Here is a 23,779-nt window from a genome sequence, read left to right as displayed (position 1 = left end):
AAAAGACTAGAAATCTCAGACTCACAGGGGAGCAACTGGACTGCTGGATGAACATGTACAGGATTAATTATGTGACAAAATTGGAAGCCAGAGGGAATTTGAAAATTCATGTCCAGACTAGCAGAGTTAGCCTATTTAACCCAAGCCAATCATCACCCTTATGAGCAACGTATGTTTAATTCTGCCAAGTTAGTGAGTTTTTTTTTCTTCAAGAAAAGCCAGAAATCCAGATTGTTAGAAAAAAGTTTCCAAATTTCTAAATGTTGGCTCAAAGTCACTAAGTTATTACTAAGCCCAAGTAAAATATAATCTTTGATCTAGTATAGATACAAGTCCAACAGCCCCAGGATAGGGTCCGCAAACTTCATCCAAATTAGACAATAGTTTATCTGGCTTGGTGTGTCCCTGATTCATTAGTTGGCAGAGCATGGCACAAAGATGAAGCCTTCTTCCAAGATCAATAAAAATTGAGTTTGGAGTTTTTATTCTGGGACAATCAGAATTCTCTCTCGCTCTGTGCAGATTCACACACATTTGTTTGTACATGAGTATGTCTGACACGTTAAACATCCTCACTTTAAATATAGGCAGGATGTTATTCTCAAGATGACATTCTCTAAAAATTCCCTGGCTCAGAAAATATACTGGGATAGCCAGAGGAATTATTTGAAAAGTAGTGCTCTTTAATAATATGAAATACTAGAGAGCATTCAAGGCTCAATTCTACATGCCAATATCAAAGAAAAGGAGTTTTCACCATGCAAGCTGAAAAGGACTTTATTTAGCAGCATTTACAAGCTTGCATCTCACAAGCAACAAGAACAAATTCATGATTTTTCTTGAAAATTATAGTCTCCTTTACAGATGAAAAATGTTGCTCTTTTCAAACAATGCTCTTTTATTTTAGAAAAAATTTTTTATTTTATACACCTGCTCAATCATTTTATGACAGACTTTATATTTGTACTTACCCACTGCAACTACAAAAATTATTCTCCTATGAATTTTAGAAGTAATTTCAGAATCTCGGCTGCATACATTTTAACCGCATAATTCAAAACTTCCTTTATAATTTTAAGGATATCCCAAAGAAGATATTCCTCTGAAAACAGTTGCCATTTTCCCCCCTATATTTTTTGCTACTATAAAAATTATTTCTCTTTATTCTTTCTAAGACTATTTTGTTTTTTTAAGATTTATTTATTTGAAAGTCAGAAATATAGATAGAGAAGGAGAGACAGAGAGAGAGTGAGATCATCCAACTTTTCGTTCACTCCCTAAGTGTCTGCAATGAACAGAATGACCGGGGCGGGGTGCCAGGCCAAAGCAAAGTGCCAGGAGATTCATCCATGGCTCCCATTTGAGAGGGGTCAAGCCTTTGGGTCGTATTCCATTGCTTTCCCAGGCACTTTAGAGCAGGTAGGAGTGCATATGAAATAGCTGGGACTTGAAATGGTGCCCAAATGAATGCCAGTGTTCCAGACAGTGGCTTAACATGCTATTCTACAGCATTGACCTTTTTTTTTTCTGTTTTTATTTGTTTTTATTGCAAAATCAGATTTTGAGAGAGGAAGAGAGAGAGGAAGATCTTCCATCCAATGATTCACTCCCCAAGTGGCTGCAACGGCCTGAGCTGAGCCAGTCTGAAGCCAGGAGCAAGTAGTTTCTTCTGGGTCTCCCAAGCGGGTGCAGGATCCCAAGGCCTTGGGCCGTCCTCAATTGCTCTCCCAGGCTACAAGCAGGGAGCTGGATGGGAAGCGGGGCTGCTGGGACACAAACTGGCAACCACATGGGATCCCAGCGCTTGCAAGGCAAGGACTTTAGCCACCAGGCTATTGTGCAGGGCCCAAAAGGCTGGTTTTTAAACTAAGATCATTCTTCCTTCTAACAAAAAGATAGTTTGGTAGATAAAGCTATCTGCATCCTACCCTCTCAGAACCGGTAAGAGTGTTATCTTGCATGAAAAGCTAACTTCGCAGACACAGTTAAAGTTCTTGAGATACAAACAATTGTGGATTATCTGGGCAGTCCTAATAGTCACAAATCAGCAAAGTGAAAGAGGCAGGAAGGAGAGTAAGAATGAGAGGACAATTTAACAATGATGCAGAGGCAGGACTAGCGGTTCGCAATCTTTGACGACAAAGGGAATCCAAACCAACGATGCTCCCAAGGAATATCAGTAGATTCTAGAAGCTGCAAAAGGAAAGCAAAAAGGAAAGAAAACAATCTGTCCTAAATTCCAAGAACATGGACCTGCTCATTCCAGCCCTGAGAGACCCATTTCAGACATCTGATATCCAGAACGACATGGAAATAAATTTGTTTTCTTTAAACTTTCCAAGGTCATTAATTTCCTATAGTTGCAATTAAAAAAAAAAACTGTAGACATGGTTATAATCATCTTCCCCTCAGAGCTCGACACCAAAAATTGATATTTTGCAATCTCTTTTTGAATCAGAATACTAGTAAAACATTCTGCTGGCACTTTTGGGTGTACCTTCTCACAACATCGTACTTAAAAGGAAATTATTCAATCAACATTAGTCAGTTTTTCATGTGACAAAAACACAGGCTATCATGAAGGCAAGTTTATTTTGACTTGTGATTTTGGAGGCTCACAGTCCAAGACTAGAAAGTTCCATTGGGTCACACATGGTGAGGGCTTTCTTCCCAGCAAAGAGGTGGCATTAAAATATCACTTGACCAGAGTCATGCTACCTACATCTTTCTCTTTAAACCGCCATGCTGCAATTATGGAGATCTATCCTAACAAATTAATCCAATCTAACTACTTCCAAAGACCCCAGACTCTGAATATCACTAACATAAGTTTGAGGACCAGCTTTTAACACATGGTCCTCTAGAACAGCCAAACTAATATCCATATCATACAGTAAGTTTCATGAATATCTTTCATAAGGGAAGTGTGTTCTTATAAATACTGATCCCACCTGGGTGCCAATTCATGTCCTAGCTTTTCTGCTTCCCACCTAACTCCCTGCTTGTGGCCTGGGAAAGCAGCAGCGCATGGCCCTAAGCCTTGGGACTCTGCACCTGCATGGAAGGCCCAGAAGAGGCTCCTGGCTCTGGGATCAGTTCAACTCTGGCCTTTGTGGCTATTTGGGGAGTGAGCCAGCAGATAAGATCTTTCTGTCTCTCCTTTTCTCTGTAAATCTGCCTTTCCAATAAAAATCAATAAATATATTTTTAATACTGATTGTTTAAGACCAAGCAGTGTTGGAAAATTCTTACATTGATTTGAGGCAAAAAGCAGATCTTCCTAATTCTGCAATCAGTGTTCTTTTCTTTGTTAAACTCAGTTCAAATGAGGTCTTCAGAGACCCTGTGTCTAAATACAATATAAACGATTTCTACTAAATCTTACAGAAATGATGGAAAAAATTTAAAGTAGTATTTGAGACTTTCAATCACAGAAAATCCAAAAAATTATTCCAAATAATAGCATATATAAAAACCTAACATCAGTCACCTTCCAATGCAGGTAATGATTGGCATAAGCAAAGACTAATAAATTTAGAGAAATCATCATTTTTTCATTCATTAATATTACGTTACAACTGACATTAAAAAGTCAGTCAAAACTTAAACATTTTTCTTTCAAAACTGACTTTACATTACCTTTTTGTTTGACATCTTCAACGATCCTGAGAAAAACATGCTTCATTATAAAGAAGTGAGTCTATACTATTGAGTGACTTCAACTGCCTAATATCTATTTTTTCACTAGTGTAGATACCCCTCAGCCTCCAAACGTGGCTCATACTCAGGTCTTCATCAGGTTATTAAGCCAGCAGGTCTCACTGTTCCTGTCTGCAGGATGTAAGTTACATTAAGACAGCCTTATGAGGGCACCACAATGCAGGTGCCAGGGGCACAGAGCAAGCATCCAATAACCCACAGCAGGTGAAGCAAGGGCCTAAACTGTAGCCATCTGAGAGTTGACCAAGGGATGGAAGATCTCTAACTTCACCTTTCAAATAAAAAAAAAAAATTTTTTTTAAAGATTCTATTATGGTTAGGGAGAATCAATCCATTAGGGAAATGAAAATCACAAAATAAAATCTGGTACCAATGTGAAAACTTGCTTCTTAAAAACCCACATAGTGTAACCCATGCAAGCGCATAAGTTTAATTTTCTAAAAAAAATTTTTTTTTGAAAATACTCTTTCCTCATTTATCATTAATTCTTATGCATGTATAAGAGAACGGACAAGAAGTCATAGCCCACCGGGAAGTGTCAACCAAGGCAAATGGTGTCAAAATGCAGCGACACTACTGTGGGAATTGGAATGTGTGCTGCTGGCCAAGGACTGGAGCCCTCCCTCCCCTCAGGAGGCTTACTGACGGGGAAAGGTGAAGAGGTAAGACAGAGAAGGCATAATTCAGGGGAAAACAACCAACTTGGAAAATATATTCGTCTCAAGGCAAGTGAACTGCTCCCTCGCCTTGAAATCCAGTCAGAAGGGAGTCAAGCGGCGCGTTATCTTCCGTGCACTTGGCTATCTACCTCTGTCCTGGGCCATGAGACCGCAGCACGGGTGAGTGTTCCCCTTCTTCATGACCACAGCCTACGACATGCCGGCTGCTTGCGGGAAACCACCCATCCCGCTCGCCTGCCCGCAGACACTCGGCTCCACACCACACACCCACTCAGGTCCTGAGGCAACTACTCCCGGGCCGGGCGCGCGGCGAGGCTCGCGCATGCGTACATCTACTACTGAGCGCTCCGGCGCTGCCCCCTCGCCGGTTCATTACCCGAGACCAGCTGCCACGCAGCCAGTCCTTCTGCCCTTTTTTGGGAAGCCGGCTTCATTCCTCAGTAATACGCATGTGCAAAGCTGTAGCTGCCGGAGGTGGGCGGGAACAAGCTTTTTGCGCACGCTCGAGGGCATGCGCACTGCGGAGACTGAGGCGCCAGCTGTCGCTTTGGAAGTTCCGGGAAGAGAGCGCATGCGTGAGAGTACGCGTTGCCGGCGAAGAGGGGAGCCTGACGACTCGGAAATTTGAATACCACAGTAGCATGGAGTGTGACCTCATGGAGACTGACATCTTGGAGTCGTTGGAAGACCTCGGGTAAGCGTGCCAGGGCACGGGCGTCCCGAACCCCGCACTGTCGGTCCCCGGGGAGCACCTCTGCGCCTCGGGGAGACACCTGCCTCTCCACACCGCACCCCATGCCTCTGGCTCTGGCTTGCTAAGGCTCCGGGACTCCCCGCGCCACGTCCACTCCTGTCCTCGTGGCTCGGAGTCCTGCAGCACCAACGCCCCGAGGCCTGCCCTGTGCTCCCTGCCCCCGAGTTACCCGCGGCGTTTGTCAGTCATGCATGTCATTGTCTGGGCGCTGGTTCTCGCCACCCCCACTGCTCGAGCCGTTTGCTGGCTCCTCGTCCTCCTGCCGCACACGCTTCTCTCTGTAGGCTATTCAAGTTGGTTTCTCTTTATTCCTGCTTGTCCTTCAAATTTCCCTGTTTCTGCGCTCATTCCACCCCTCCCTTCTCTCCTTAGAAATGCTCCTTTGCTCAGTCATCTCCGCATGCACCCAGGCTTGCCTCAGCCACATGTCTGGACGCTGCATCCGTTGCACTCACTTGGGCGCCTCACCCAGCACCACCCCCTGTTCGTGGGAACCCCTGGCAGCGCCCCAGTGGCTTTCGGACACCCTGTCTCAGTTGAGCATCCTTAGCGCTTGGTCTTCACCCGCTGAGAACCAACATGTTTGCTTTGCGTTTTCTCTCCCCTGACAGTTACACGACCAGAATTTATTAGTGTCTAGCGGTTGGAAATAGGGCTTCTTATCTCACTGGGTCACCCAGATTAAATGGGAGAACTCAGACCCTCTTGGCTAAATGTGGTACTATCAACAGATTGTATGGTTAACTACTCGAGTACAAATTTGGTGTACAAAGAAAACATGCACTAGATTCGTTTATGAGAAACAGCTCTTGTCGAAACTTTGCCCGAGGCTTTCCAATTTTGTGGCACCCTATTGGAGAAACCCTGAGGCTTCCCAAAGTCTTTTATTTTAAATGACTTGCTATCCCTGCCCTGGAGAAGTGTTTTGGGAAGGAAATGGCCCTGTTTATCATCCTCCTCGCTCAGAGTGAATTTAGCTCAGAGTGAATTTACATTGTCCTTACTCTTGAAATTTGCTCTGCGTTTTCCTGACTATCCCAGACTTACTCCTTCCAGTAGGACAGGAGACACAGTCACGTTCAGCCAGATGGTCGCTTGTTAGTGGACACCTCACCAGACTTCCTGAAGAGTGTCCAAAAAGTTCCTGAAAAATGTGTGACTTCAAAAAATAAAATGCACCAGAAGAAACTTTATCTTTTCATTACATTTGTCCCTAACCTCTCTTTAAAGAAGAATCCTTGCAAATGTTAAGATAATTTTAAGTGATAAAATCTTAGCATACATAGGTGATTGGAGTTCATTATTACAGCCATTGTAATGTTTTGAAAGTACATTGGGATCACAGAGAACTAGGATTCAGGGAGACCAGTTCTTCAATTGGCCAGTCATTATTCAGCTGATCTCAACATTTCAGTGATTTGTCTTGCTTCTCTTTAACTGCAATTAAATATAGAAAAAGGAAATAAATTATTAATTGGAAAGGTTTATTTTAAAGGAAGCCATTAAAAATCTAACCCACTATACTTCTGCAAAAATATTATATGAAGAATAACTCGGGTTTTATTTCTGAAATTGTAGGTTATGTTAGCTGTCATTGCGTAATGTGATGTTAACATTCAGTTCAGTAACAGTAAGAAAATAAACCTTTGTGCTAAAAAGGAAATGTACAGAAGCTGACATAGTTCAGCACTGTGTGTGATTTTCTTCAGTATTCACCTGTATTTGGAAGGCCTGAAATACAGTAACCACTTAGTTTATTTTTTTAATGGTTCAGTGCAGTTATGAAAACCTGTCAGAAGTATTTCCTAACTACCTAAAGAATACATACATGTATGTTACCTGTATTTTACTAGATATGACTATATATTCTCCTGAAGTGTCACTTCTTCCCCACCAGTTACAAGGGCCCGTTGTTGGATGATGGCGCTCTGTCCCAGGCGGTCTCTGCTGGAGCCAGTTCCCCTGAGTTTACCAAACTCTGTGCTTGGCTGGTGTCTGAATTACGAGTGCTCTGTAAACTAGAGGAAAATGTGCAAGCAACCAATAGTAAGTAAACGTTCACGTGATGTGTTACAAAGCTTGAAAATAAGATCGTGATGTTGTCAGTTATCAGGACTGAAGTTGAAATTTCCAGTTTTTTCGTAAATGTAAAGATTTTATCCTGGAGTCAAGATACTTTTTTCTCATGTATTCTTTTGGAGATAAAATGATCCAGAAGTTTGAAAAGCAGAATGTAGTCATGTGATTATTAAAGATTTGTGTAAGCTGAAAAGAAATAGAGAAAAATGGAGGCTCTGCATATGGAATATATGAAATTTCTGTATTTTGTGAAATGAGAATTATGAGGTGTTTGGTAACTAGAAGTAGGAATCAGGATATTTTCCCTGTTAGAACAGATCACGGTAAACCATAGCATGTAAGTTAAACACATTGTGATTCTGTTGTCCTCCAGAAGAAAGAGAAAGCAGTGTTGGGAAGCTTTTTACCATAGAAGTATATTGCCATATATCGCTCTGGTATGATGACATACTGCTATGGTAAACCAGATCCACATGGTCAGATTTATGGGGCTGTTCTATATGTGCCAGTTTTATTATCGCTTTAGCAATAATTTGTCAACGCCGCAAGATAAATGAAAGCTTGGAACTTGACACTCCACCACCTACTTCCCCCTACCATAGGTAAAACCCATAAACAGTTGGACATTTTTTGTCCCTCCTGTCAACCCATCCTTAAAAAGAACTGTACATGTAATCCCTTCTCCCACATAATCACAGTTTTGAAGAGCTCACTGTCTTACATGTTGGTATATTCAATGTGTCCATGTTAATTGCACCCAGTTCTGATTATTAAGGTGAATGATGGTAGTAGAAGTTTATCTCAATATCTCTTAATGTTCACAAAGCTCTGGCTATCCTGTGTGGAATGGTTGCTTGGTTTTTTGGTTTTCTGGTTTTTGTTTGTGTATTTTGTTTGAAAGGCAGAGTTACAAAGAGAGACAGAGAGCGAGATCATTTATACACTAGTTCATGCCCCAGGTGGCAGCAATGGCCACGGTTGATTCAGTTCAAAGACAGGAGCTTCCTCTGGGTATGCCACGTGGATGCAGAGGCCCAGAGACTTGAGCCATCCACTGCTGCATATTCGTAGGGAGCTGGGTGGGAAATGGAGCAACCGGAACTCAAACTGGTGCCCATGTGGGATGCTGTTGATGTAGATGGTACCTTTGCCCATTTCACCACAGTACCAGACCAAAGCAGATTTTATTACCCTTACATAATAAAAAGAAAGCCCACAGAAGTTAAATACGTTGCCTAAAGTCACACAGCCAGGAAAATGTAGAGCTACAACTGGATTCATCTGCAGGGGTTATGTTCAGGAGCCATTACTGAAACCCTTTATTGCTATACTGCCTAGGAACCTTTGAAAATGCCTATTCTAAGTGATAAACATTTTTAATCTGAAACCACTTTGTTCAGATAAAATGTTATATGGAAGCAAATATACAAAGCAAGTAAAAAAAAAGTGGGCATTTTAGTCAAAGTAGAGAAAATACCTTTACACATAGCTGTCTTTCTCATCTTTTCAACCTGCTTCTTTTAAGGAGCTGTTTTACTCCCAAGTTCACAGAGCAGCTTGAAAAACAATTGATAATAGTCTTTAGCATTTGCTTTTAATATTTATTTATTTGAAAAGTAGACTGACAGAAAGAGATCATTCATCCTCTGGCTTACTCAAATGGCCGGGAACTAGGAACTCCATCTGGGTCTCCCATGTGGGTGGCAGAGGCCCAAGTACTTGGATCCTCTGCTGTGTTCCCTGGTGCATTAGGAGGGCAACTGAATCCAAAGTGGAGCAACTGGGACTTAAGGCAGCACTTAATACAGAGTGCTGGCATCACAGACATCGCAGTAGCTTAACCCATTGCTGCACAATGCCAACCCTGTTAGGGTTGTTTATAGGTCTTTATTTCACAGATTAAAAGAATTTGGGTCAGATGTCTGAGAATTCATTTCTGTCCATTTATGATATTGAATAGTGAACAAATTAGGGAAAAAAGCACTTGTGTTTTTCACAGTTCACCCAGTGATTTCTATATTGCATGTTATGGAAATATAGACCTGTAAGTCATCTTTACTTTGAATTTAATCTATTGGGTCCTGGGATCACTTGAGTACTATAATTTAGCATTTCAACTTAATGCTTTCAACTTAGAGGTTTCTTTGAGGGGCAAGACCGGCTTTGTTATATGGGTAGGATTTTCTGGTGAAGAGGGTGAAAGGCATATCAGTCCTAGAGAGTAACTTCAGTGAAGGCATGAAAGTGGAAATGAGATTTGCTGTTCTGGACAATAAAGAGACTGGCCTGGTACAAATAATAATTCTGGCAATAGTAGTTAGGTAACTACAACTGGATGTGTTGGGCATGATCAACAGGAACAGCCGTGAGGATGTGTAAGAACAGAAAAAAAGTTAGATGGTGTAGAAATTAGGAGACCGTTAAAGATTCTCAAAGGAATTAGTGCCCTAATGAACACTGCTTAAGAAACAGAATGTGTGGTGCATGTTGTGGTGCTGTAGGTTAAGTCACCAATGAGATACTAGCATCCCATTTCAGAGTGCCAGTTTAAGTCACAGCTGGACTACCACCATTCCAGCTTCCTGTTAATGCACCAGGGAAGACAATGGAAGATATTCCAGGTTATTGGACCCTTGCCACCCACAGAGGGGACCAGGAGCGAATTCCTGGCTCTTGCCTTCAGTTGGCACTGCTCTGGCAGTTGCAGCCATTTGGGCAGTGAGTCGGTGGGTGATCTCAATCTTCAGTTTCCCTATCTCTCTAGCTGTAAATGTCTAATCCTGAGCCTTTCAAATAAATAAATAAACCCTTTAAAGGAAAAAAAAAGAAGGAAAGAAAATATGCAGTAACAGAAAAAGCTTTTTTAAAATTTCATCTTACAGATAATAATTATTATGATAATGGAAAAAAACAATCAATCTCATTCATAACATTATTTTAACTTTTATAAGGTCCAAGTGAAGCTGAAGAATTCCAGCTTGAGGTGAGTGGGCTGCTAGGGGAGATGAACTGCCCGTATCTTTCACTGACATCTGGGGATGTGACCAAGCGCCTTCTCGTGCAGAAGAACTGCCTCCTTTTGCTCAGTAAGTTCATGGCTACTGGGATGTAGCTATTAATTTGTATTGATGTTTCCATAACTAACAAGCCAGTTACTCTTCGGTCTTTGTTTTTGTTGTTTCTTCATTACATATTTAATTCAAAATATTGCTTATTTCAAAGAAAACTGGCTTAAATTTCCAATGCAGGAACTAGTCCTGGACAGCTGTTCTGGTGGCATTGTTGAGTTTATCATTGATGCTTTCACCCTTTCAACCTTGGTAGTTCTTAGGCTTTTGTGCTCCACTTGCTGTAAGCTGTGGTTTTGCTGGAGGGGCATTCAGTTTGTAATCATTGAACTTCTGCATTCTTAACAAAAAGCACATTTTAAAATAGACTGGGAAGAGAGTATGGAAATATATATATAATAAAGGTTTTCTTTTAGGCATTAATTACTTTGAAAAGCTTATGCATTAGATACAGTTAATGTTAATTAATTGTCTTAATATTTCTTCATGGTTTTTGGATTTTTATTTCATTTTTAAATATTCTGGAATCATACTTGGATCATTCCTGCACTTTTTAATCATTTTGGGAAATGCATCTTTGTAAAAAGTTCTTTCATTCCATGTTTTCATGTACTGTGATTTGTCTCTTCAACCTGAAAAGCACTAAGTAGACACACAGATTGTTTTGCTTTCTATAGCTTTCAGATGCAACAGCCAGTGCTAACTCAGAATTTTTGTTGTATTTTGAAACACATTTACATTACACATTGATTTATATTTTTCTTTATGAAATACAGATTTCAGAGAATTTTTGTAATGTTTTTTCTTTATAGTTATACAGCAGTTTCTGAAAAATGACATAATTCAAGCTGGAAGCTTATGTTTAAAATGTATTTATAACCATTATACTTAGGCACTAAATTATTACAAAATAACTTTCTTAGCTTCTCCTTTCTCACATGATTGATATTGGGAGCATAGAAAGCATAAAGGTAAATACAGTTTAAGATACTGATATTGCCACATATAATCTTATACATTCATGCAATATTGTTTAAATTGTATAATTTCTATAACTGATTCAAGAAGTACTCAATCGGTTTTTCCTTTTCAGCATTGTTTATTTGTACCAGTAACATCTGGCACTTAGAGTGTGTTCTCTGGGAAGATAACAGCCCTGTGGAGTAGCTAATTCTTCCAAAGAGCTCAGAGGTTACCCTGTTTTAGCATGGATGCATATAAAAAGCACTTTGACTGTAAATCTTTATGAAATGTTTTTAACTCTTTCCTGTTTCTTTAAGCAGACTGCACTGACCCCTATTTTGGACTCAGGGTCATAAGTATAGACTCTATTTTAATGTGCTATCACCCCAAAAGCTTTTCAAGAATATACAACTATTTGCTCCTCAACTAAATGACTAAATCAACTAAAGGTTACTCAGTTTTAAATGTCTTCATGCATACATCACTATACACCATTTCTGAACTCTTCTTTCTCTTTGCTTGTACCTTTTTCCCTTTGAAAAATATTCCCTAGTTTGGAACCTTTTCTTTCATTTTAACATTTATGTATGTGTGCTCATTTCTGCTTGCTCTGTGTAAATATTTCTCATCTGTTCAAGTATAAATTGTTGTGTTCTAATGCTGTAATTTTACTTCTTCTTAGCACCCATATTGCACTAATTTGGATCTTACCATCACAATGTATTTTTTGGAGGGGAAACCAACCAACCTCATTAGAATTGTTAGGATAATATTTAGGACAGTCCGAATAAGTGGTAGAAAAATTCTCATACATCAAATTAATGAACATTTTGGCTAGTGATTGACCCATTATGGGTCTCAAGTTATTTCCCTTGGTGAATTAAGTTAAGCATCTGCATTCCTAATGTTAAAACTACTCAGCTATCTTCATTTTTTTCTTTAGTATCAACTAGATCATCAGTAACAATAATCTTTTGCTTTTGTTATTTCTCAAATGCCTTTCCTAGTATTCTGAACACATCAATTAAAATGATAAAATTTTTTATGGTAATTATATTGGTGAATTTATTTTGTGAATGCTTAAATGATGTTGTCCCAAATTTAGAAAACCAGTTTATTAAATCACATAAAGTAAGATTTTCTAGAACAAGGGTTGGCAACTATCTTTGACTTTGTGGAGAGAGTATCTGTCTTAACTGCTCGGTTTTGCTGTCGTAGCATGAAAGCAGTCTGAGACAGCTTATAAATAAATGAGTTGCAACAGTGTTCTAGTGAAACATTGTTTACTAACAGTGGGGTGTTTGTTGTATTGATGTTTTAACTCCTAAGTACAATTTGTTATATGGGACACATTATGATTTTTATCAAGCCCATTTAGAGTGACGTTTGCAGAAGCATAGCTGTGTTTATTGTTTTAGGATAGGAGTTGGCAGCTTTTCAGAAACTATCTGCCAAAAGGATGGCCCTTCTAACATTACACCTTGGATACAGTAAATGACATATTCAGGCTGATCTTTCCGTTGTGTTTCTGATGAGAGCTAAGAGCCTAGAAAAAAAAAATGTAAAAAAATATATTTTTTTTCACATTGTTGGGAAGGACCTAACTTTGTCACATAACCTGAAATCTTAAGATTCAAATGAGTATTAATCATAAAAACTTAAATGTCATTGGAAGGGTTAAAGGAATGGGATTTAATATTCATGCCTTCTGCTGAAATACCTGAAGCATATTGTAGCACTCATTATACCCAACTGAAACATCACAAGGGGCTGATACACCACAAGGGAGATGCTAGGAAAATCCTAACTAGAAAGTTTTGTTGTTTGAGGGGAATAGGGAGAAGGGAAGGACTTTCTTGCCACAGAGCGGAAAAACAATCCTGGGGATCATAGGAAATGGATTTCAGGGGACTTCAGGGCTTCTCCACTTCTCCTGTAAATTAAACTTCGATTTCCCCCCCGAAAATGTTATTTCATACCGACTCTGGACAGGTTTCCCAATTGTTGGGAGAAATGAGGTCAAAGTAGTTGTATAACTGGTGCTCACAGATGCTTAAAAAAAAAGCTAAAAAAAATTATTAGTTGTCACTAAAACTTGGTCAAGCTGCTACCTTTTGCAAGTTTTTTTTTTTCCTTAACAGACGCTAACCCCTGTTCTGGAAGTTTCTTAATAGTGGACTGGAAGACTCCAAATTTTTGAAGTACTCTACCTTGAATGAGTTACTTTCAATTGACTTTTAAACATTGTTTGTTGATTAGATAACTGAATTATATAACCAGTTTTTATATTATGTCATTTGCAGGTAAAAATGGATTGTCTTTCTTGGTTTTACCCATTCTTGCAGCTTTAAAAGTTACTTATCCTTAGGTCTATAGAGTTGTGACTCTAGACTTATGACTATTAATTATAGTTGTATCTCATTTTGAAATTTTATTTTGTTTACTTCAGCATACCTCATCTCAGAACTAGAAGCTGCCAGAATGCTCTGTGTGAATGCTCCTCCAAAAAAAGCTCAAGAAGGAGGCGGTAGTGAGGTCTTTCAAGAGTTGAAAGGCATATGTATTGCTCTAGGAATGTCCAAACCTCCAGCCAATATAACTATGTTCCAATTCTTCAGCGGGATTGAAAAAAAAGTAAGACCTTTAGTACCAGATTGTAGTGTATCAAAGGCATAGTCCTACATTTGTTTGAAATTAACATTAAGTTAATTTCTCTTAATGGGAATCTGATGTGCATATTATTAAGTAACTGTTACTAAATGAATTTTTGGTTTTAAATCCTACATACCTTAAAGAGAAATTAGTATTTTAATCTTTTAGCATTTTAACATGTTCTTTTTCAAGAGGAAGCCTTATACTTAGTTTCTAAGCTAAAACGGAATGTAAAAACAATTGAAATTGAGGTTCTTTTCAAAATTTTTTAATCATTGAACTTTGATGTATTTGTTCCTAATTAAATGTTACCACTCTCCCCATTGACTAGACAGAAAAGAATGTCACCATTTTTGTTTCTTAATCCAATTACTTTGGGTTTTATGTAGTTCAATTAGCAAACTCGATTTGTGGATGTTACTACAGTCTATGGAAATAAATTAGCATGTTTTATACCACATAGTTAATATTATATTATTGACTAGGAACAACCTAGTGTAACAGTGTATAGAAGACAATGATATTTGCATATCTGCTGTATTCTAAGACTTACCACATGTGCATTGTGGGGTACACACCAGGGTGCCCACATTTGGCTGAGCTCTGTAGGGGAGCAGCAATGTATCCACAGTCTATTTTCCTGTGTGTTCATTCATCTATACAGCAAATGTTTATTGAGTGCCTGCTGTTGTCAGGCACTGTCCAGGGTGCACTGAAGGAATCATGCTCCTATAGGCTTGTGAGGAGTGGGACAAGTGAGTGTGTTTATCCTGTGGGTCCTGTCCATTACATTGACATTTCAAAACATCCTCCACCTTTGCCTCTGTCAGGAATCTTCTTTTGATGGCAAGATGTGATGAGAATTAGGAAGATGAGGAGGATATATGTTGCTTTTGGATTTTTTCATTCACTTATTTATGTCTTTGTGTCAGTTAAAGGAAACGTTAGCAAAAGTTCCACCTAATCACGTGGGAAAGCCTTTGCTGAAGAAGCCGATGGGACCAGCCCACTGGGTGAGTAGTCACTGAGTGGACTATGACGTGTCATCCATCCGCTTCATGATCTTTGTCCATACTTCATGCCTTCCCCTTTTTAAAGTGTGTTTTCTGAGGTTGTCACCTTCTTGATCCACATCCTTAAAATAAGTCTCTCAGTATTTTTATACAAAATAATTAATTTGCATAAAGTTAGCATAATTTTCTCATAATTTGTAAATACTTCACACAGCTGATGAAAATAAAGCAAAGTTCCATGTGATACATGTTTCTTGTTGCCAAGTGGATTTCTTTCAAGCCAAAACCTTCACTGTGCTGAGCTTCACACACTGCATGATGAGAAAGCTAATGAAGGATTTTGTACTTTACATCTTTATTATTTTCAAGACTTGGCTGTTGTGTGGGGGCAGGTCCTGTGAGAACTGGCCTATCATTTCTCTAACTCTTGGTGTATTGTGTGAAAGGGATTATATGTGTTAAATCTCAGAGTTGCAGTTTTTTAACCAAAGAAATAGATAAAATTTCTGCTCTTCAGAACAGGAAATCAAGCAGATTTGGTTGCTAACTGGGCTTTTAAATTTTTCTTCAGGAAAAAATAGAAGCAATTAACCAAGCCATAGCCAATGAGTACGAAGTCCGAAGAAAGCTGCTGATCAAACGTTTGGATGTCACTGTGCAGTCCTTTGGCTGGTCTGACAGAGCTAAGGTATACATTAAATAATTTACAAAAGCAGAACATTTATAGACATGCTTCCTAAACATCTAGACAAGTTAGATATAATAAAAATTACAAGAGAACCACACAGGAGATACATAGGAATTTTTTAGTGAGTTATCAACTAGTAATTCTTTCATTTATTTGGCAGTAATGAAAATACTTATTTTTTGAGAAGAAAGAATGTCTGTTGGAAATTCCTTTATTCCTGAACATGCAGCAGTAGTTAAGAATTAAAGGACTGTTTATTTTATCAGGGTGGATTATAGTAGGAGGAAATAAAATTTAATTTGTTTATCAGGAGCAGAAATGAAATATTTGATAATTAAAAGGAATGCTTTTTATAGAGTCTTTACTTTAAATCTTTGGAAAATGTTGTTTTAGCTCAGATTGATTTGTAACTGGAATACAACCATAGTCAAGAGTTTGCATCCTATAAATCTTTTCCTTGACTGCTAGCAGATTTGTAGTGGTGAGGATCAGATATGATTTTAGATAAGTTTTGAGTCATTGTGCAGCATATAAATCTGATGTGAATTATAGTTATTTGCATTTCCTCCTCTATGAAAGCTTTCTTATAAAGAATTCAAATGCTATATAAACCTTTTACCTTGCCTTTGTGGTGGTCATTGTTGAAGTTGCTACAAACACATTCCAGGCAACATCTGAGTGCAGCAATCAGTGCAGCAAGTTGATTACTTTGATATTTTTCAACACAAATGACTCACAGTTACTTTTATCAGAAATAATAGCTTGTCTTCAATTATGTACTTTAAGCTAACAATTTAATTTGCTAATTGAAGTTAGAAACATTTCGAATTTAGTATGGACCAGTTCTTAAGGCTTGTCTACACAGAATTGAAAATTCTGGTATAACATAAATTTTATTTCAGTTTAAATGAAAAAATCTTGGTAGAAGTCTTGGATATTTAGAAATATACATTACCTCATGGAAACCTAAAATGGGAAAATTATTCAAAAAGCAGAATTACTGGAACCAGTATGAACCTAGTGGTCAATATGCCCATCCACATTGGAACACATGGGCTTGATTCCAAGCTCAAGCTCCTGACTCCAGCTTCTTCCCAATGTACACCATTAGATCATTGGGTCCCTGCTATCCACATAGGAAACATGAATTTCCTTCTGTGCTCCTGGCCGGGTCTGCACCTCAGTGCTGGGAAGTTTGTGAGAAAAGAACCAACAGTCGGGAGCTCAGTTGTACTCCTATCTTTCTCTGCCTCTCAAATTTTTTTAATGTAAAATATAATTCTAAAAAACCAACATTTTTGAAATGAGTTTAACACGAATGTTTCTTATGTCATTTTGAAAATTGATATTTTTCTTTAAATATTTTACTTTTACAGAGTCAGACAGAAAAACTAGCCAAGGTTTACCAGCCAAAGCGTTCAGTCCTATCCCCTAAAAGTACGATTTCTGTTGCACATCTTTTGGCTGCAAGACAAGATTTGTCAAAGATTTTAAGGACAAGCAGTGGCTCCATTAGAGAAAAGACAGCCTGTGCCATCAATAAGGTGATTACAGTACCTTTCGTTTTATTTCGGAAACACTGATTTTTGTTTATACAATAAAGCTAACCTAAAATACTTGTCTTATTTCGTAGGTGTTGATGGGCAGGGTGCCAGACAGAGGAGGTAGACCCAACGAAATCGAACCTCCACCTCCAGAGATGCCGCCGTGGCAGAAAAGGCAAGATGGCCCTCAGCAGCAAGCAGGAGGCCGAGGAGGAGGGAGAGGTGGTTATGAACATTCCTCCTACGGAGGACGAGGTGGTCACGAACAAGGAGGAGGGCGAGGTGGACGCGGTGGCTATGACCACGGTGGCCGAGGGGGAGGAAGAGGAAATAAACACCAAGGAGGCTGGACTGATGGAGGGAGTGGAGGAGGTAGCTACCAAGATGGTGGCTACCGTGATTCAGGCTTCCAGCCAGGTGGCTATCATGGTGGCCACAGTGGTGGCTATCAAGGTGGGGGTTATGGTGGCTTCCAAGCATCTTCATATACAGGAAGTGGATACCAGGGTGGCGGATACCAGCAGGACAATAGATACCAGGATGGTGGGCATCACGGTGATCGAGGTGGAGGTCGTGGGGGCCGAGGTGGTCGTGGAGGCCGAGGCGGACGTGGAGGCCAAGGAGGGGGTTGGGGAGGAAGAGGAGGCCAGACATATCACCAAGGGGGTCAGTTTGAGCAGCACTTCCAGCACGGAGGTTACCAGTATAACCATTCTGGATTTGGACAGGGAAGACACTACACTAGTTGAGGCTACAGAAACTTACATGTTGCTTAGAGCTCAAGTAATAGAAACTTAGTTCCAGAATCCTGAATCCAGCACCTGTTCGGAATCAATGAAAGACTGTAGGTGGCAGGCATTCCTGCTTGGCAAAAGCATTTGTGTAAGTCTTCATTCTATTCTGGGTTTTTTTTTTTTTTTTGGTTGGTTGTTTAAACCGATTTACGTAATGCTGTTTGAGAAACACATAAAACAACATCTCTACTTTCAGTGGAAAAAATTTTTCAAGAAGGTAGTTATATCTGCCTTTGATTGACCAGTAGATCCAGAGTCAGGACATACATTATGTTTTGGAAAAATTACTTGAACAAGTAGTTTTCATGTTTTTAATACACAGTTTTGAAAATGAGGATTCACCTAGATTTTTTTTTTTATGTGTACCACTAGGATGCTTCCTCATTAACAGTCCATTTCTGTGTGTTTTGTGTAAAGTGTTCTGATGCCTGTTTTCCAAGCACAGTTCTGCCCTGATTGGCTTTTTATTCAGAGACATGCCACATTGGCTTCGTGATAGAACTGTCGTCGGTTCCTGTTAAGTGAGCTCTTCTCCAAATAGCACATTGAGTAGCCTTATTCATTTGGTCAAATCGTGTACCGACACTCAACTCTGAAAACCTTGAACGTGGCCCAAATCCATAAACACAATAAAGCAAACTCGAGTTGTGAACCTGTAGTACAGGTAGGCATTTAGTTAAGTAATCAAACTGACCTGCATCCATCCAAAAACAAGTCCTTCCCGCAACTTGTTTTTACTTGAAATCTGCTGGAAGAAATGGCAAACCGAAATTTGTCTTATGCATGAGTTGATACCACTGGCTCAGCAAATACAAGTTAGTTTGCTCTAGGCAGACTTTTTTGTAATGGAAGAAGTGCACTACAAAGTAAAACAGAATTCTGCTTAGTGCAGGAGGCCCTTTATTATTGCTGCAGAAAACGAAAGCCTGGCTGAGTTGACGTGTTACATTCTCCTTTACCGACATCTCCATGACCTGATGCTTCTTGCTGGGTTTTTGTATTCGTAAACATTGTCAAGCTGTGAAAGAAAATGGCTGGAGGTGTGCTGTGTGTGAAAGGTGAGCAATAAAGTATCTGTAAGTTCTGTCTCTGGTTGGAGTTTTATTTTAGCTACTTTTTCAAAATAAATCACTTTGGGTACTTGTGTCGAGCTTCTGGCCTAGGACCTTCGTTCCCAACGTCCTAGGTTCTCAAGTGTTTCTCAAGTGTTTCCTTCAATTTATAGTGAAAGGTAACCCTTTCCCTGAAACCTCCAAGTAAGAAGTGACTATTTCTGCACTTACCTTCTAATTGCTAGAAAAATGAACTACTACCATCTCTCACCACTGGGTGTAGCTGTTGCTCCACGTATTAGGCAAAGGTAAATTTTTTTTTTTAAGTCCCTAATTTTGTAGGGTTTTTGTGTTACCATGTTTCTTTGTTCTTTCTGAATGAAAGTGAGCTTAAAATACTTGCTTATTCAAGAGGAATTATATCTTTCTCCTAAATTGGACTTTTTTTTTAAAGAATCAAAGCGTGTTTTGACATTCAAAACATTCTACTTGCTGTTATGAAAACGTTGTTCCAATAACTGAACCATCATTGAGAGACTACTTCAGTCCTTCACCTATTCGTTTTCCAGCTAATATTTACCACTCTAAAATGCTCATATTGTTTATTAAATTTAATTAAGTCTTTATGTTCAGTCTTGCATATTTTAGGTGCTGGTCTGTTTATGCTATTAGGTAAGTTTGTTTGCTAATAAAACAATTGTTAGAAAAATAATTCTTGAGGGTTTATATCTTAAAACGGTACACGTGAGAGGACTTATTCACATGTAGCCCTCTGACGCCACAATAGACATACCAAACACATTTCATTCCTTTGACAAATACAGTTTCATTTTGACCGCAATAAATTGCTCTCTAAAGTATTAGATGAAAGAATGTAAATGACACATTTCTCCATGAGAAGCTCTGACATTTGCTTCCTCATTATCTGCTTCACACTAGATTTTTTCCCCTTCTGTGATGAAGCCTTTAAGGGTTAGAGTTTGTCCTGTTTACCATAGGTTAAGTTCTCTGGAAATAGGATACTACAAGCCACCAGCTGTCTTTACATTAAAGTTGTCAGATTTTATAGAGTGTCTTTTGATATTACATACCTAACTTGCAGTATATAACTTGGAGAGGATGTGCATGTAGGAATTTCAAATCAAAGTTGTAGAAGGGAATTTTTGACATGAAATCTTAAAAATATTATCTCTTATACACAGCACAGTAATGCAGGACTTTCTGTGAAAGCTTTCTTTCCCTCTAATACCAGGAACTAGAACAGAATTTGTCAGTGTTCTATGTGAAAATCCTCATACTAATTTTTGTTCCTTGCTCTAGATCCACACCAAGTTAATATCCAACTGTGATAGACATAGAATAAAGTTAAATAAATTCTTGCTGGAGGAGAGCATTTGAAATGATTTCTGTCTATACTTATTGACATCCCAATACCCAAATCACCTACATTCTTATATATTTTTTGTTTTAATTTTTGCCTATTCTACCTTTCTAGATACTTTATTTACCAATTTTATAAACTTTTGAAAATATGTTTTTAATGTGCATGTATTTGACTATGCACATCTTAAATAATAGAGTGTTTGATAAATTTTTTAAACAATGCCATTGAGTTTGCTGAATTGAGAAAATAACATTACATCTCAGAGATACTAGCCTTTAAATAAGACTTTCCTTGCTTGTTTCTCTTATACCTCCCTAGCATGGCTAAGATAAAACTGGCAGTACTTGTTTTCATTATTAAGTGCAACATTTCTGCATTGTTGCACATTAATGTATTCCAAGGGTTCAAAACACCAATTGAAGCAGATATGCATATCAGTGTTTGAAATTATCAACTTGCACATTTTGGTTCACCAGCAAATTTGCAGTTGGTTAAGAAGTTGCATTAAATGTAACTGTTGATAGAAATTCCTGAGTAAAATCATTTCCTACGCAAAGCAAATGAGGCATTGGGTGCAAATTAAAAGGTCAATTTGGGATGATTTTAAGTTATATTATCTTCACAAAGGAAAAGATCTTCCAGTTCAGTTCAGTGAAATCTGCATGCCTGTTTCAACTCAATACTGTTGTGTTGAGGTACAAAGATATTTTAGGCAGACTCCACCTTGGCAAAGACCAAGGAACAGAGCCACAACCATAGATAATTGTAATATAAGTAAACAACCATACCAAGGTACCTAATGGGTACAGATAACAGGTGCAGGAAAAAATTAGGAGGCATTACAGTTTAAAATGAATCTGTTTAGTAGGACCTCTGGTTATGTGAGGATTATGATTGCATTAATTGTAACCAAAATGTATAACATGGGAAAAAGGGTTTTGGAGAATGATTATGAAAACTTCATCTTAAGAATTTTGGGCATGATCGTGGTTCTGATTGACAGTGTTGGAACAGTCTTGGAATTGTTGATTCAGGATTAAACCACCAAAGTGCAGGGAAACAAGTAGACCATGGATGGAATCTTGGAATAATTGTTAGTTTTTTAATGTTTATTTCTTTCATCTACTGAAAAAGCAGAGAAAAACAGAGATAGTTTTTCTCTGCTTAATTCCCAAGTATCTGAAGCAGACTGAGTTGGACCAGGCCAAAAGCATTTGGGTCACCCATGTGGGTGGCAGTGATGCTAGTATTTGAGCCATCTTCTGCTTCTCCGTTCACATTAGCTAGAAGCTGGATCACAAGTAGCATAACCAGAAATCCAATATGCAATGCAGGGCATCCCAAGAACAATTTACCCATGTGTCACAACACCCGGCCCTTGAATAGTCATTTCAGTTGGATGGGCAAAGGTCACAAAGTAAGGAAATAGTGGTAAGGAAGTACAAGTTTAGTAAACATTTATTGCTGCTTATTCAGACTGTTAAATTGTTAAGATTAAACTTGTCTCCATTGGTGGGTGATAAATTAAACCCAACATAGTCTCCATACAGAGTGACCTGTACCCTAGCTTAATGTGTAAAAAGTTGTAACCGAAGAGTTATGCTAACCAAGTCAGCTATTCTAAGTAGTTAAATTTCAGAGGAAACTGCTGTCAACCCGTGGCACCATGCTTATCTATGGTAAATGGTAACTACAGTCAGATTGCTTCTGTGTGTCACTTTTTTTTCTGGCTATAATTTGTGGAAGATGTGTAATGGGAAAAAATTTAATATGTGGAAAGAGGTTACACTCTGAAATGTCTTTGGTCTGACAGGCATGGTGTCTGATTCTAGAGCCTTTTTCTTGCTCATAGGATAATGAAGCCAGGATGATTGACTAGCTTTGCCCACATTGCTAGTAACGAGGGGAGTTGGTATCAACACAAGGCCATCTGGCTCCGGAGTTGTCATAAAAAAATTCCTGTTCTACAGAGAAATTCAGTGAACTGGGGAACCACCATTATTACATTGTGGCAATCTTGTCAACAGTAAACACTGAAGTCAGACTTCTGATACAGAAAGAGTGAAAGAGTGAACAGGACAAAGTAAATACTCAAGACTAGTTCCAGAGTTTCACCAAGAAGAGAAAATAGTGAAAATCTAATGAAGTGAAATGTACTCACAAGGTTCTGAAACAAGGAAGTTAACAATATGTGTATATTGAGTACTTGAACGTCTTTAATAATCCAGAAGTGTTGCTTGCTAGAATCTTTAGTAATTCAAATCAAATGTATCTAGCACTTATTAAATCATACTAGTTTTTGGGTGTCTTTTTTTTGTGTGTGTGAGGAACTCAAAAAATTATTGACCAAGTATTTGGGAAATGTGTGAAAAGTCCCATGGAGTCCTCAAAACAAAAACTTTGCAGTTAATATTGCATGTAGTGTTTTCCAAGGCACTGGCCACTGTCCTCGCTAATTCCCTTAAGGTTTCCTTACCTGCTTCAGAATTGGTTTTCAGTGAAGCTAGTTCATCTGGTGTTAAAAATGACCAGTTCCAAGTTAGACTGCTGTAAGAACTCAGAGACACTGGCTTCATTTTGATTTAATTATTAGTGAAGAGATTTTAATGAAACAAAACAGTAAATCCTAACCTAAAAGGATGAGAGTTAGTTTACAATGTTACCTACATGAAGAAAATCTAAGAAATTATTTTAAGTGTGTGCCGTCTCTAAAAGTTAACTACAAAGTTATTAAAGTGTTTACTATTAAAAAAAAGTGTGTTTCACTTAGGGGCACCCACTGTGAAACTCAGGCGATGAAATGCATACTTACATTACATACTTACATTAAAATGCATACTTACATTAAAATGTGATTGCAAGGGATACATGTAGCAAATATTTGCATAACATTTCATTTAGAGCATCAAGAGGCAATTGATTCAGAACTCTAGAATGCTATGTTCCCATAAGCAATTATTTAAACCGTAACCTTCTAATCTATTAAACCAGGGTAGTTCTCAGATTCTTAGAAAAGCTGTGAGGATTAAGTATAATAATCTGTATAAAATGCCTTCTGCAGGGTATACCACCTCGAATGCTGTCGGTGGTTAGCTAATATCAACACAGAAGGAATTAATTCTCTGTAACCCTCTCCCCCCCCTCCCCCCCGCCCTAAACAGAATATCAGGGAGGGCAACGCCACTTCTTCTGATTCAGCTTTGGAACAAAAGTTACAAAGCACGTAGTACTCCTAATACATGCACACAGACACACACTTTAACAAAAATATTTATTTACAGGTTTATTTAAAAGGCAGACTTTACAGAGAGAGAGAAGGGGAAGGCATTCACCTGCTGCTTCATTCCCCAAACAAAAGGTGGAGCTGAGCTGACCTGAAGCCAGAAAC

The 23,779-nt window shown here is 38.6% G+C and overlaps 1 protein-coding gene across 1 annotated transcript; it reads left to right on the top strand.

Moving 5' to 3' along the window:
- The first annotated feature begins 4,928 nt into the window (after positions 1–4,928).
- FAM98A (family with sequence similarity 98 member A) lies at positions 4,929–19,045 on the top strand. The gene is made up of 8 exons (XM_040993061.1): positions 4,929–5,094; positions 7,052–7,200; positions 10,185–10,319; positions 13,714–13,898; positions 14,849–14,929; positions 15,501–15,617; positions 16,994–17,161; positions 17,251–19,045. Exons 1-8 carry the CDS (start codon positions 5,042–5,044, stop codon positions 17,908–17,910), a joined length of 1,548 nt encoding a protein of 515 aa, XP_040848995.1. The 5' UTR covers positions 4,929–5,041; the 3' UTR covers positions 17,911–19,045.
- Positions 19,046–23,779: the final 4,734 nt, after the last annotated feature.

Source organism: Ochotona curzoniae, unplaced genomic scaffold (genome assembly GCF_017591425.1).
Source record: "Ochotona curzoniae isolate NIBS_2020 unplaced genomic scaffold, NIBS_Ocur_1.0 contig_883, whole genome shotgun sequence".
Taxonomy (NCBI): Eukaryota; Metazoa; Chordata; class Mammalia; order Lagomorpha; family Ochotonidae; genus Ochotona; species Ochotona curzoniae.
The sequence above is the reverse complement of the archived record's forward strand: the minus strand, read 5'-3'. Positions and strand labels throughout refer to the sequence as shown.

Bases quoted from the DNA above. Each gene is read 5' to 3' on its own strand.
- FAM98A (XM_040993061.1), top strand. From the start codon at position 5,042: ATGGAGTGTGACCTCATGGAGACTGACATCTTGGAGTCGTTGGAAGAC. The intron at 5,095-7,051 runs GTAAGCGTGCCA...CTTCCCCACCAG, and splicing joins GAGTCGTTGGAAGACCTCGG to TTACAAGGGCCCGTTGTTGG. The intron at 15,618-16,993 runs GTATACATTAAA...TTACTTTTACAG, and splicing joins GCTGGTCTGACAGAGCTAAG to AGTCAGACAGAAAAACTAGC.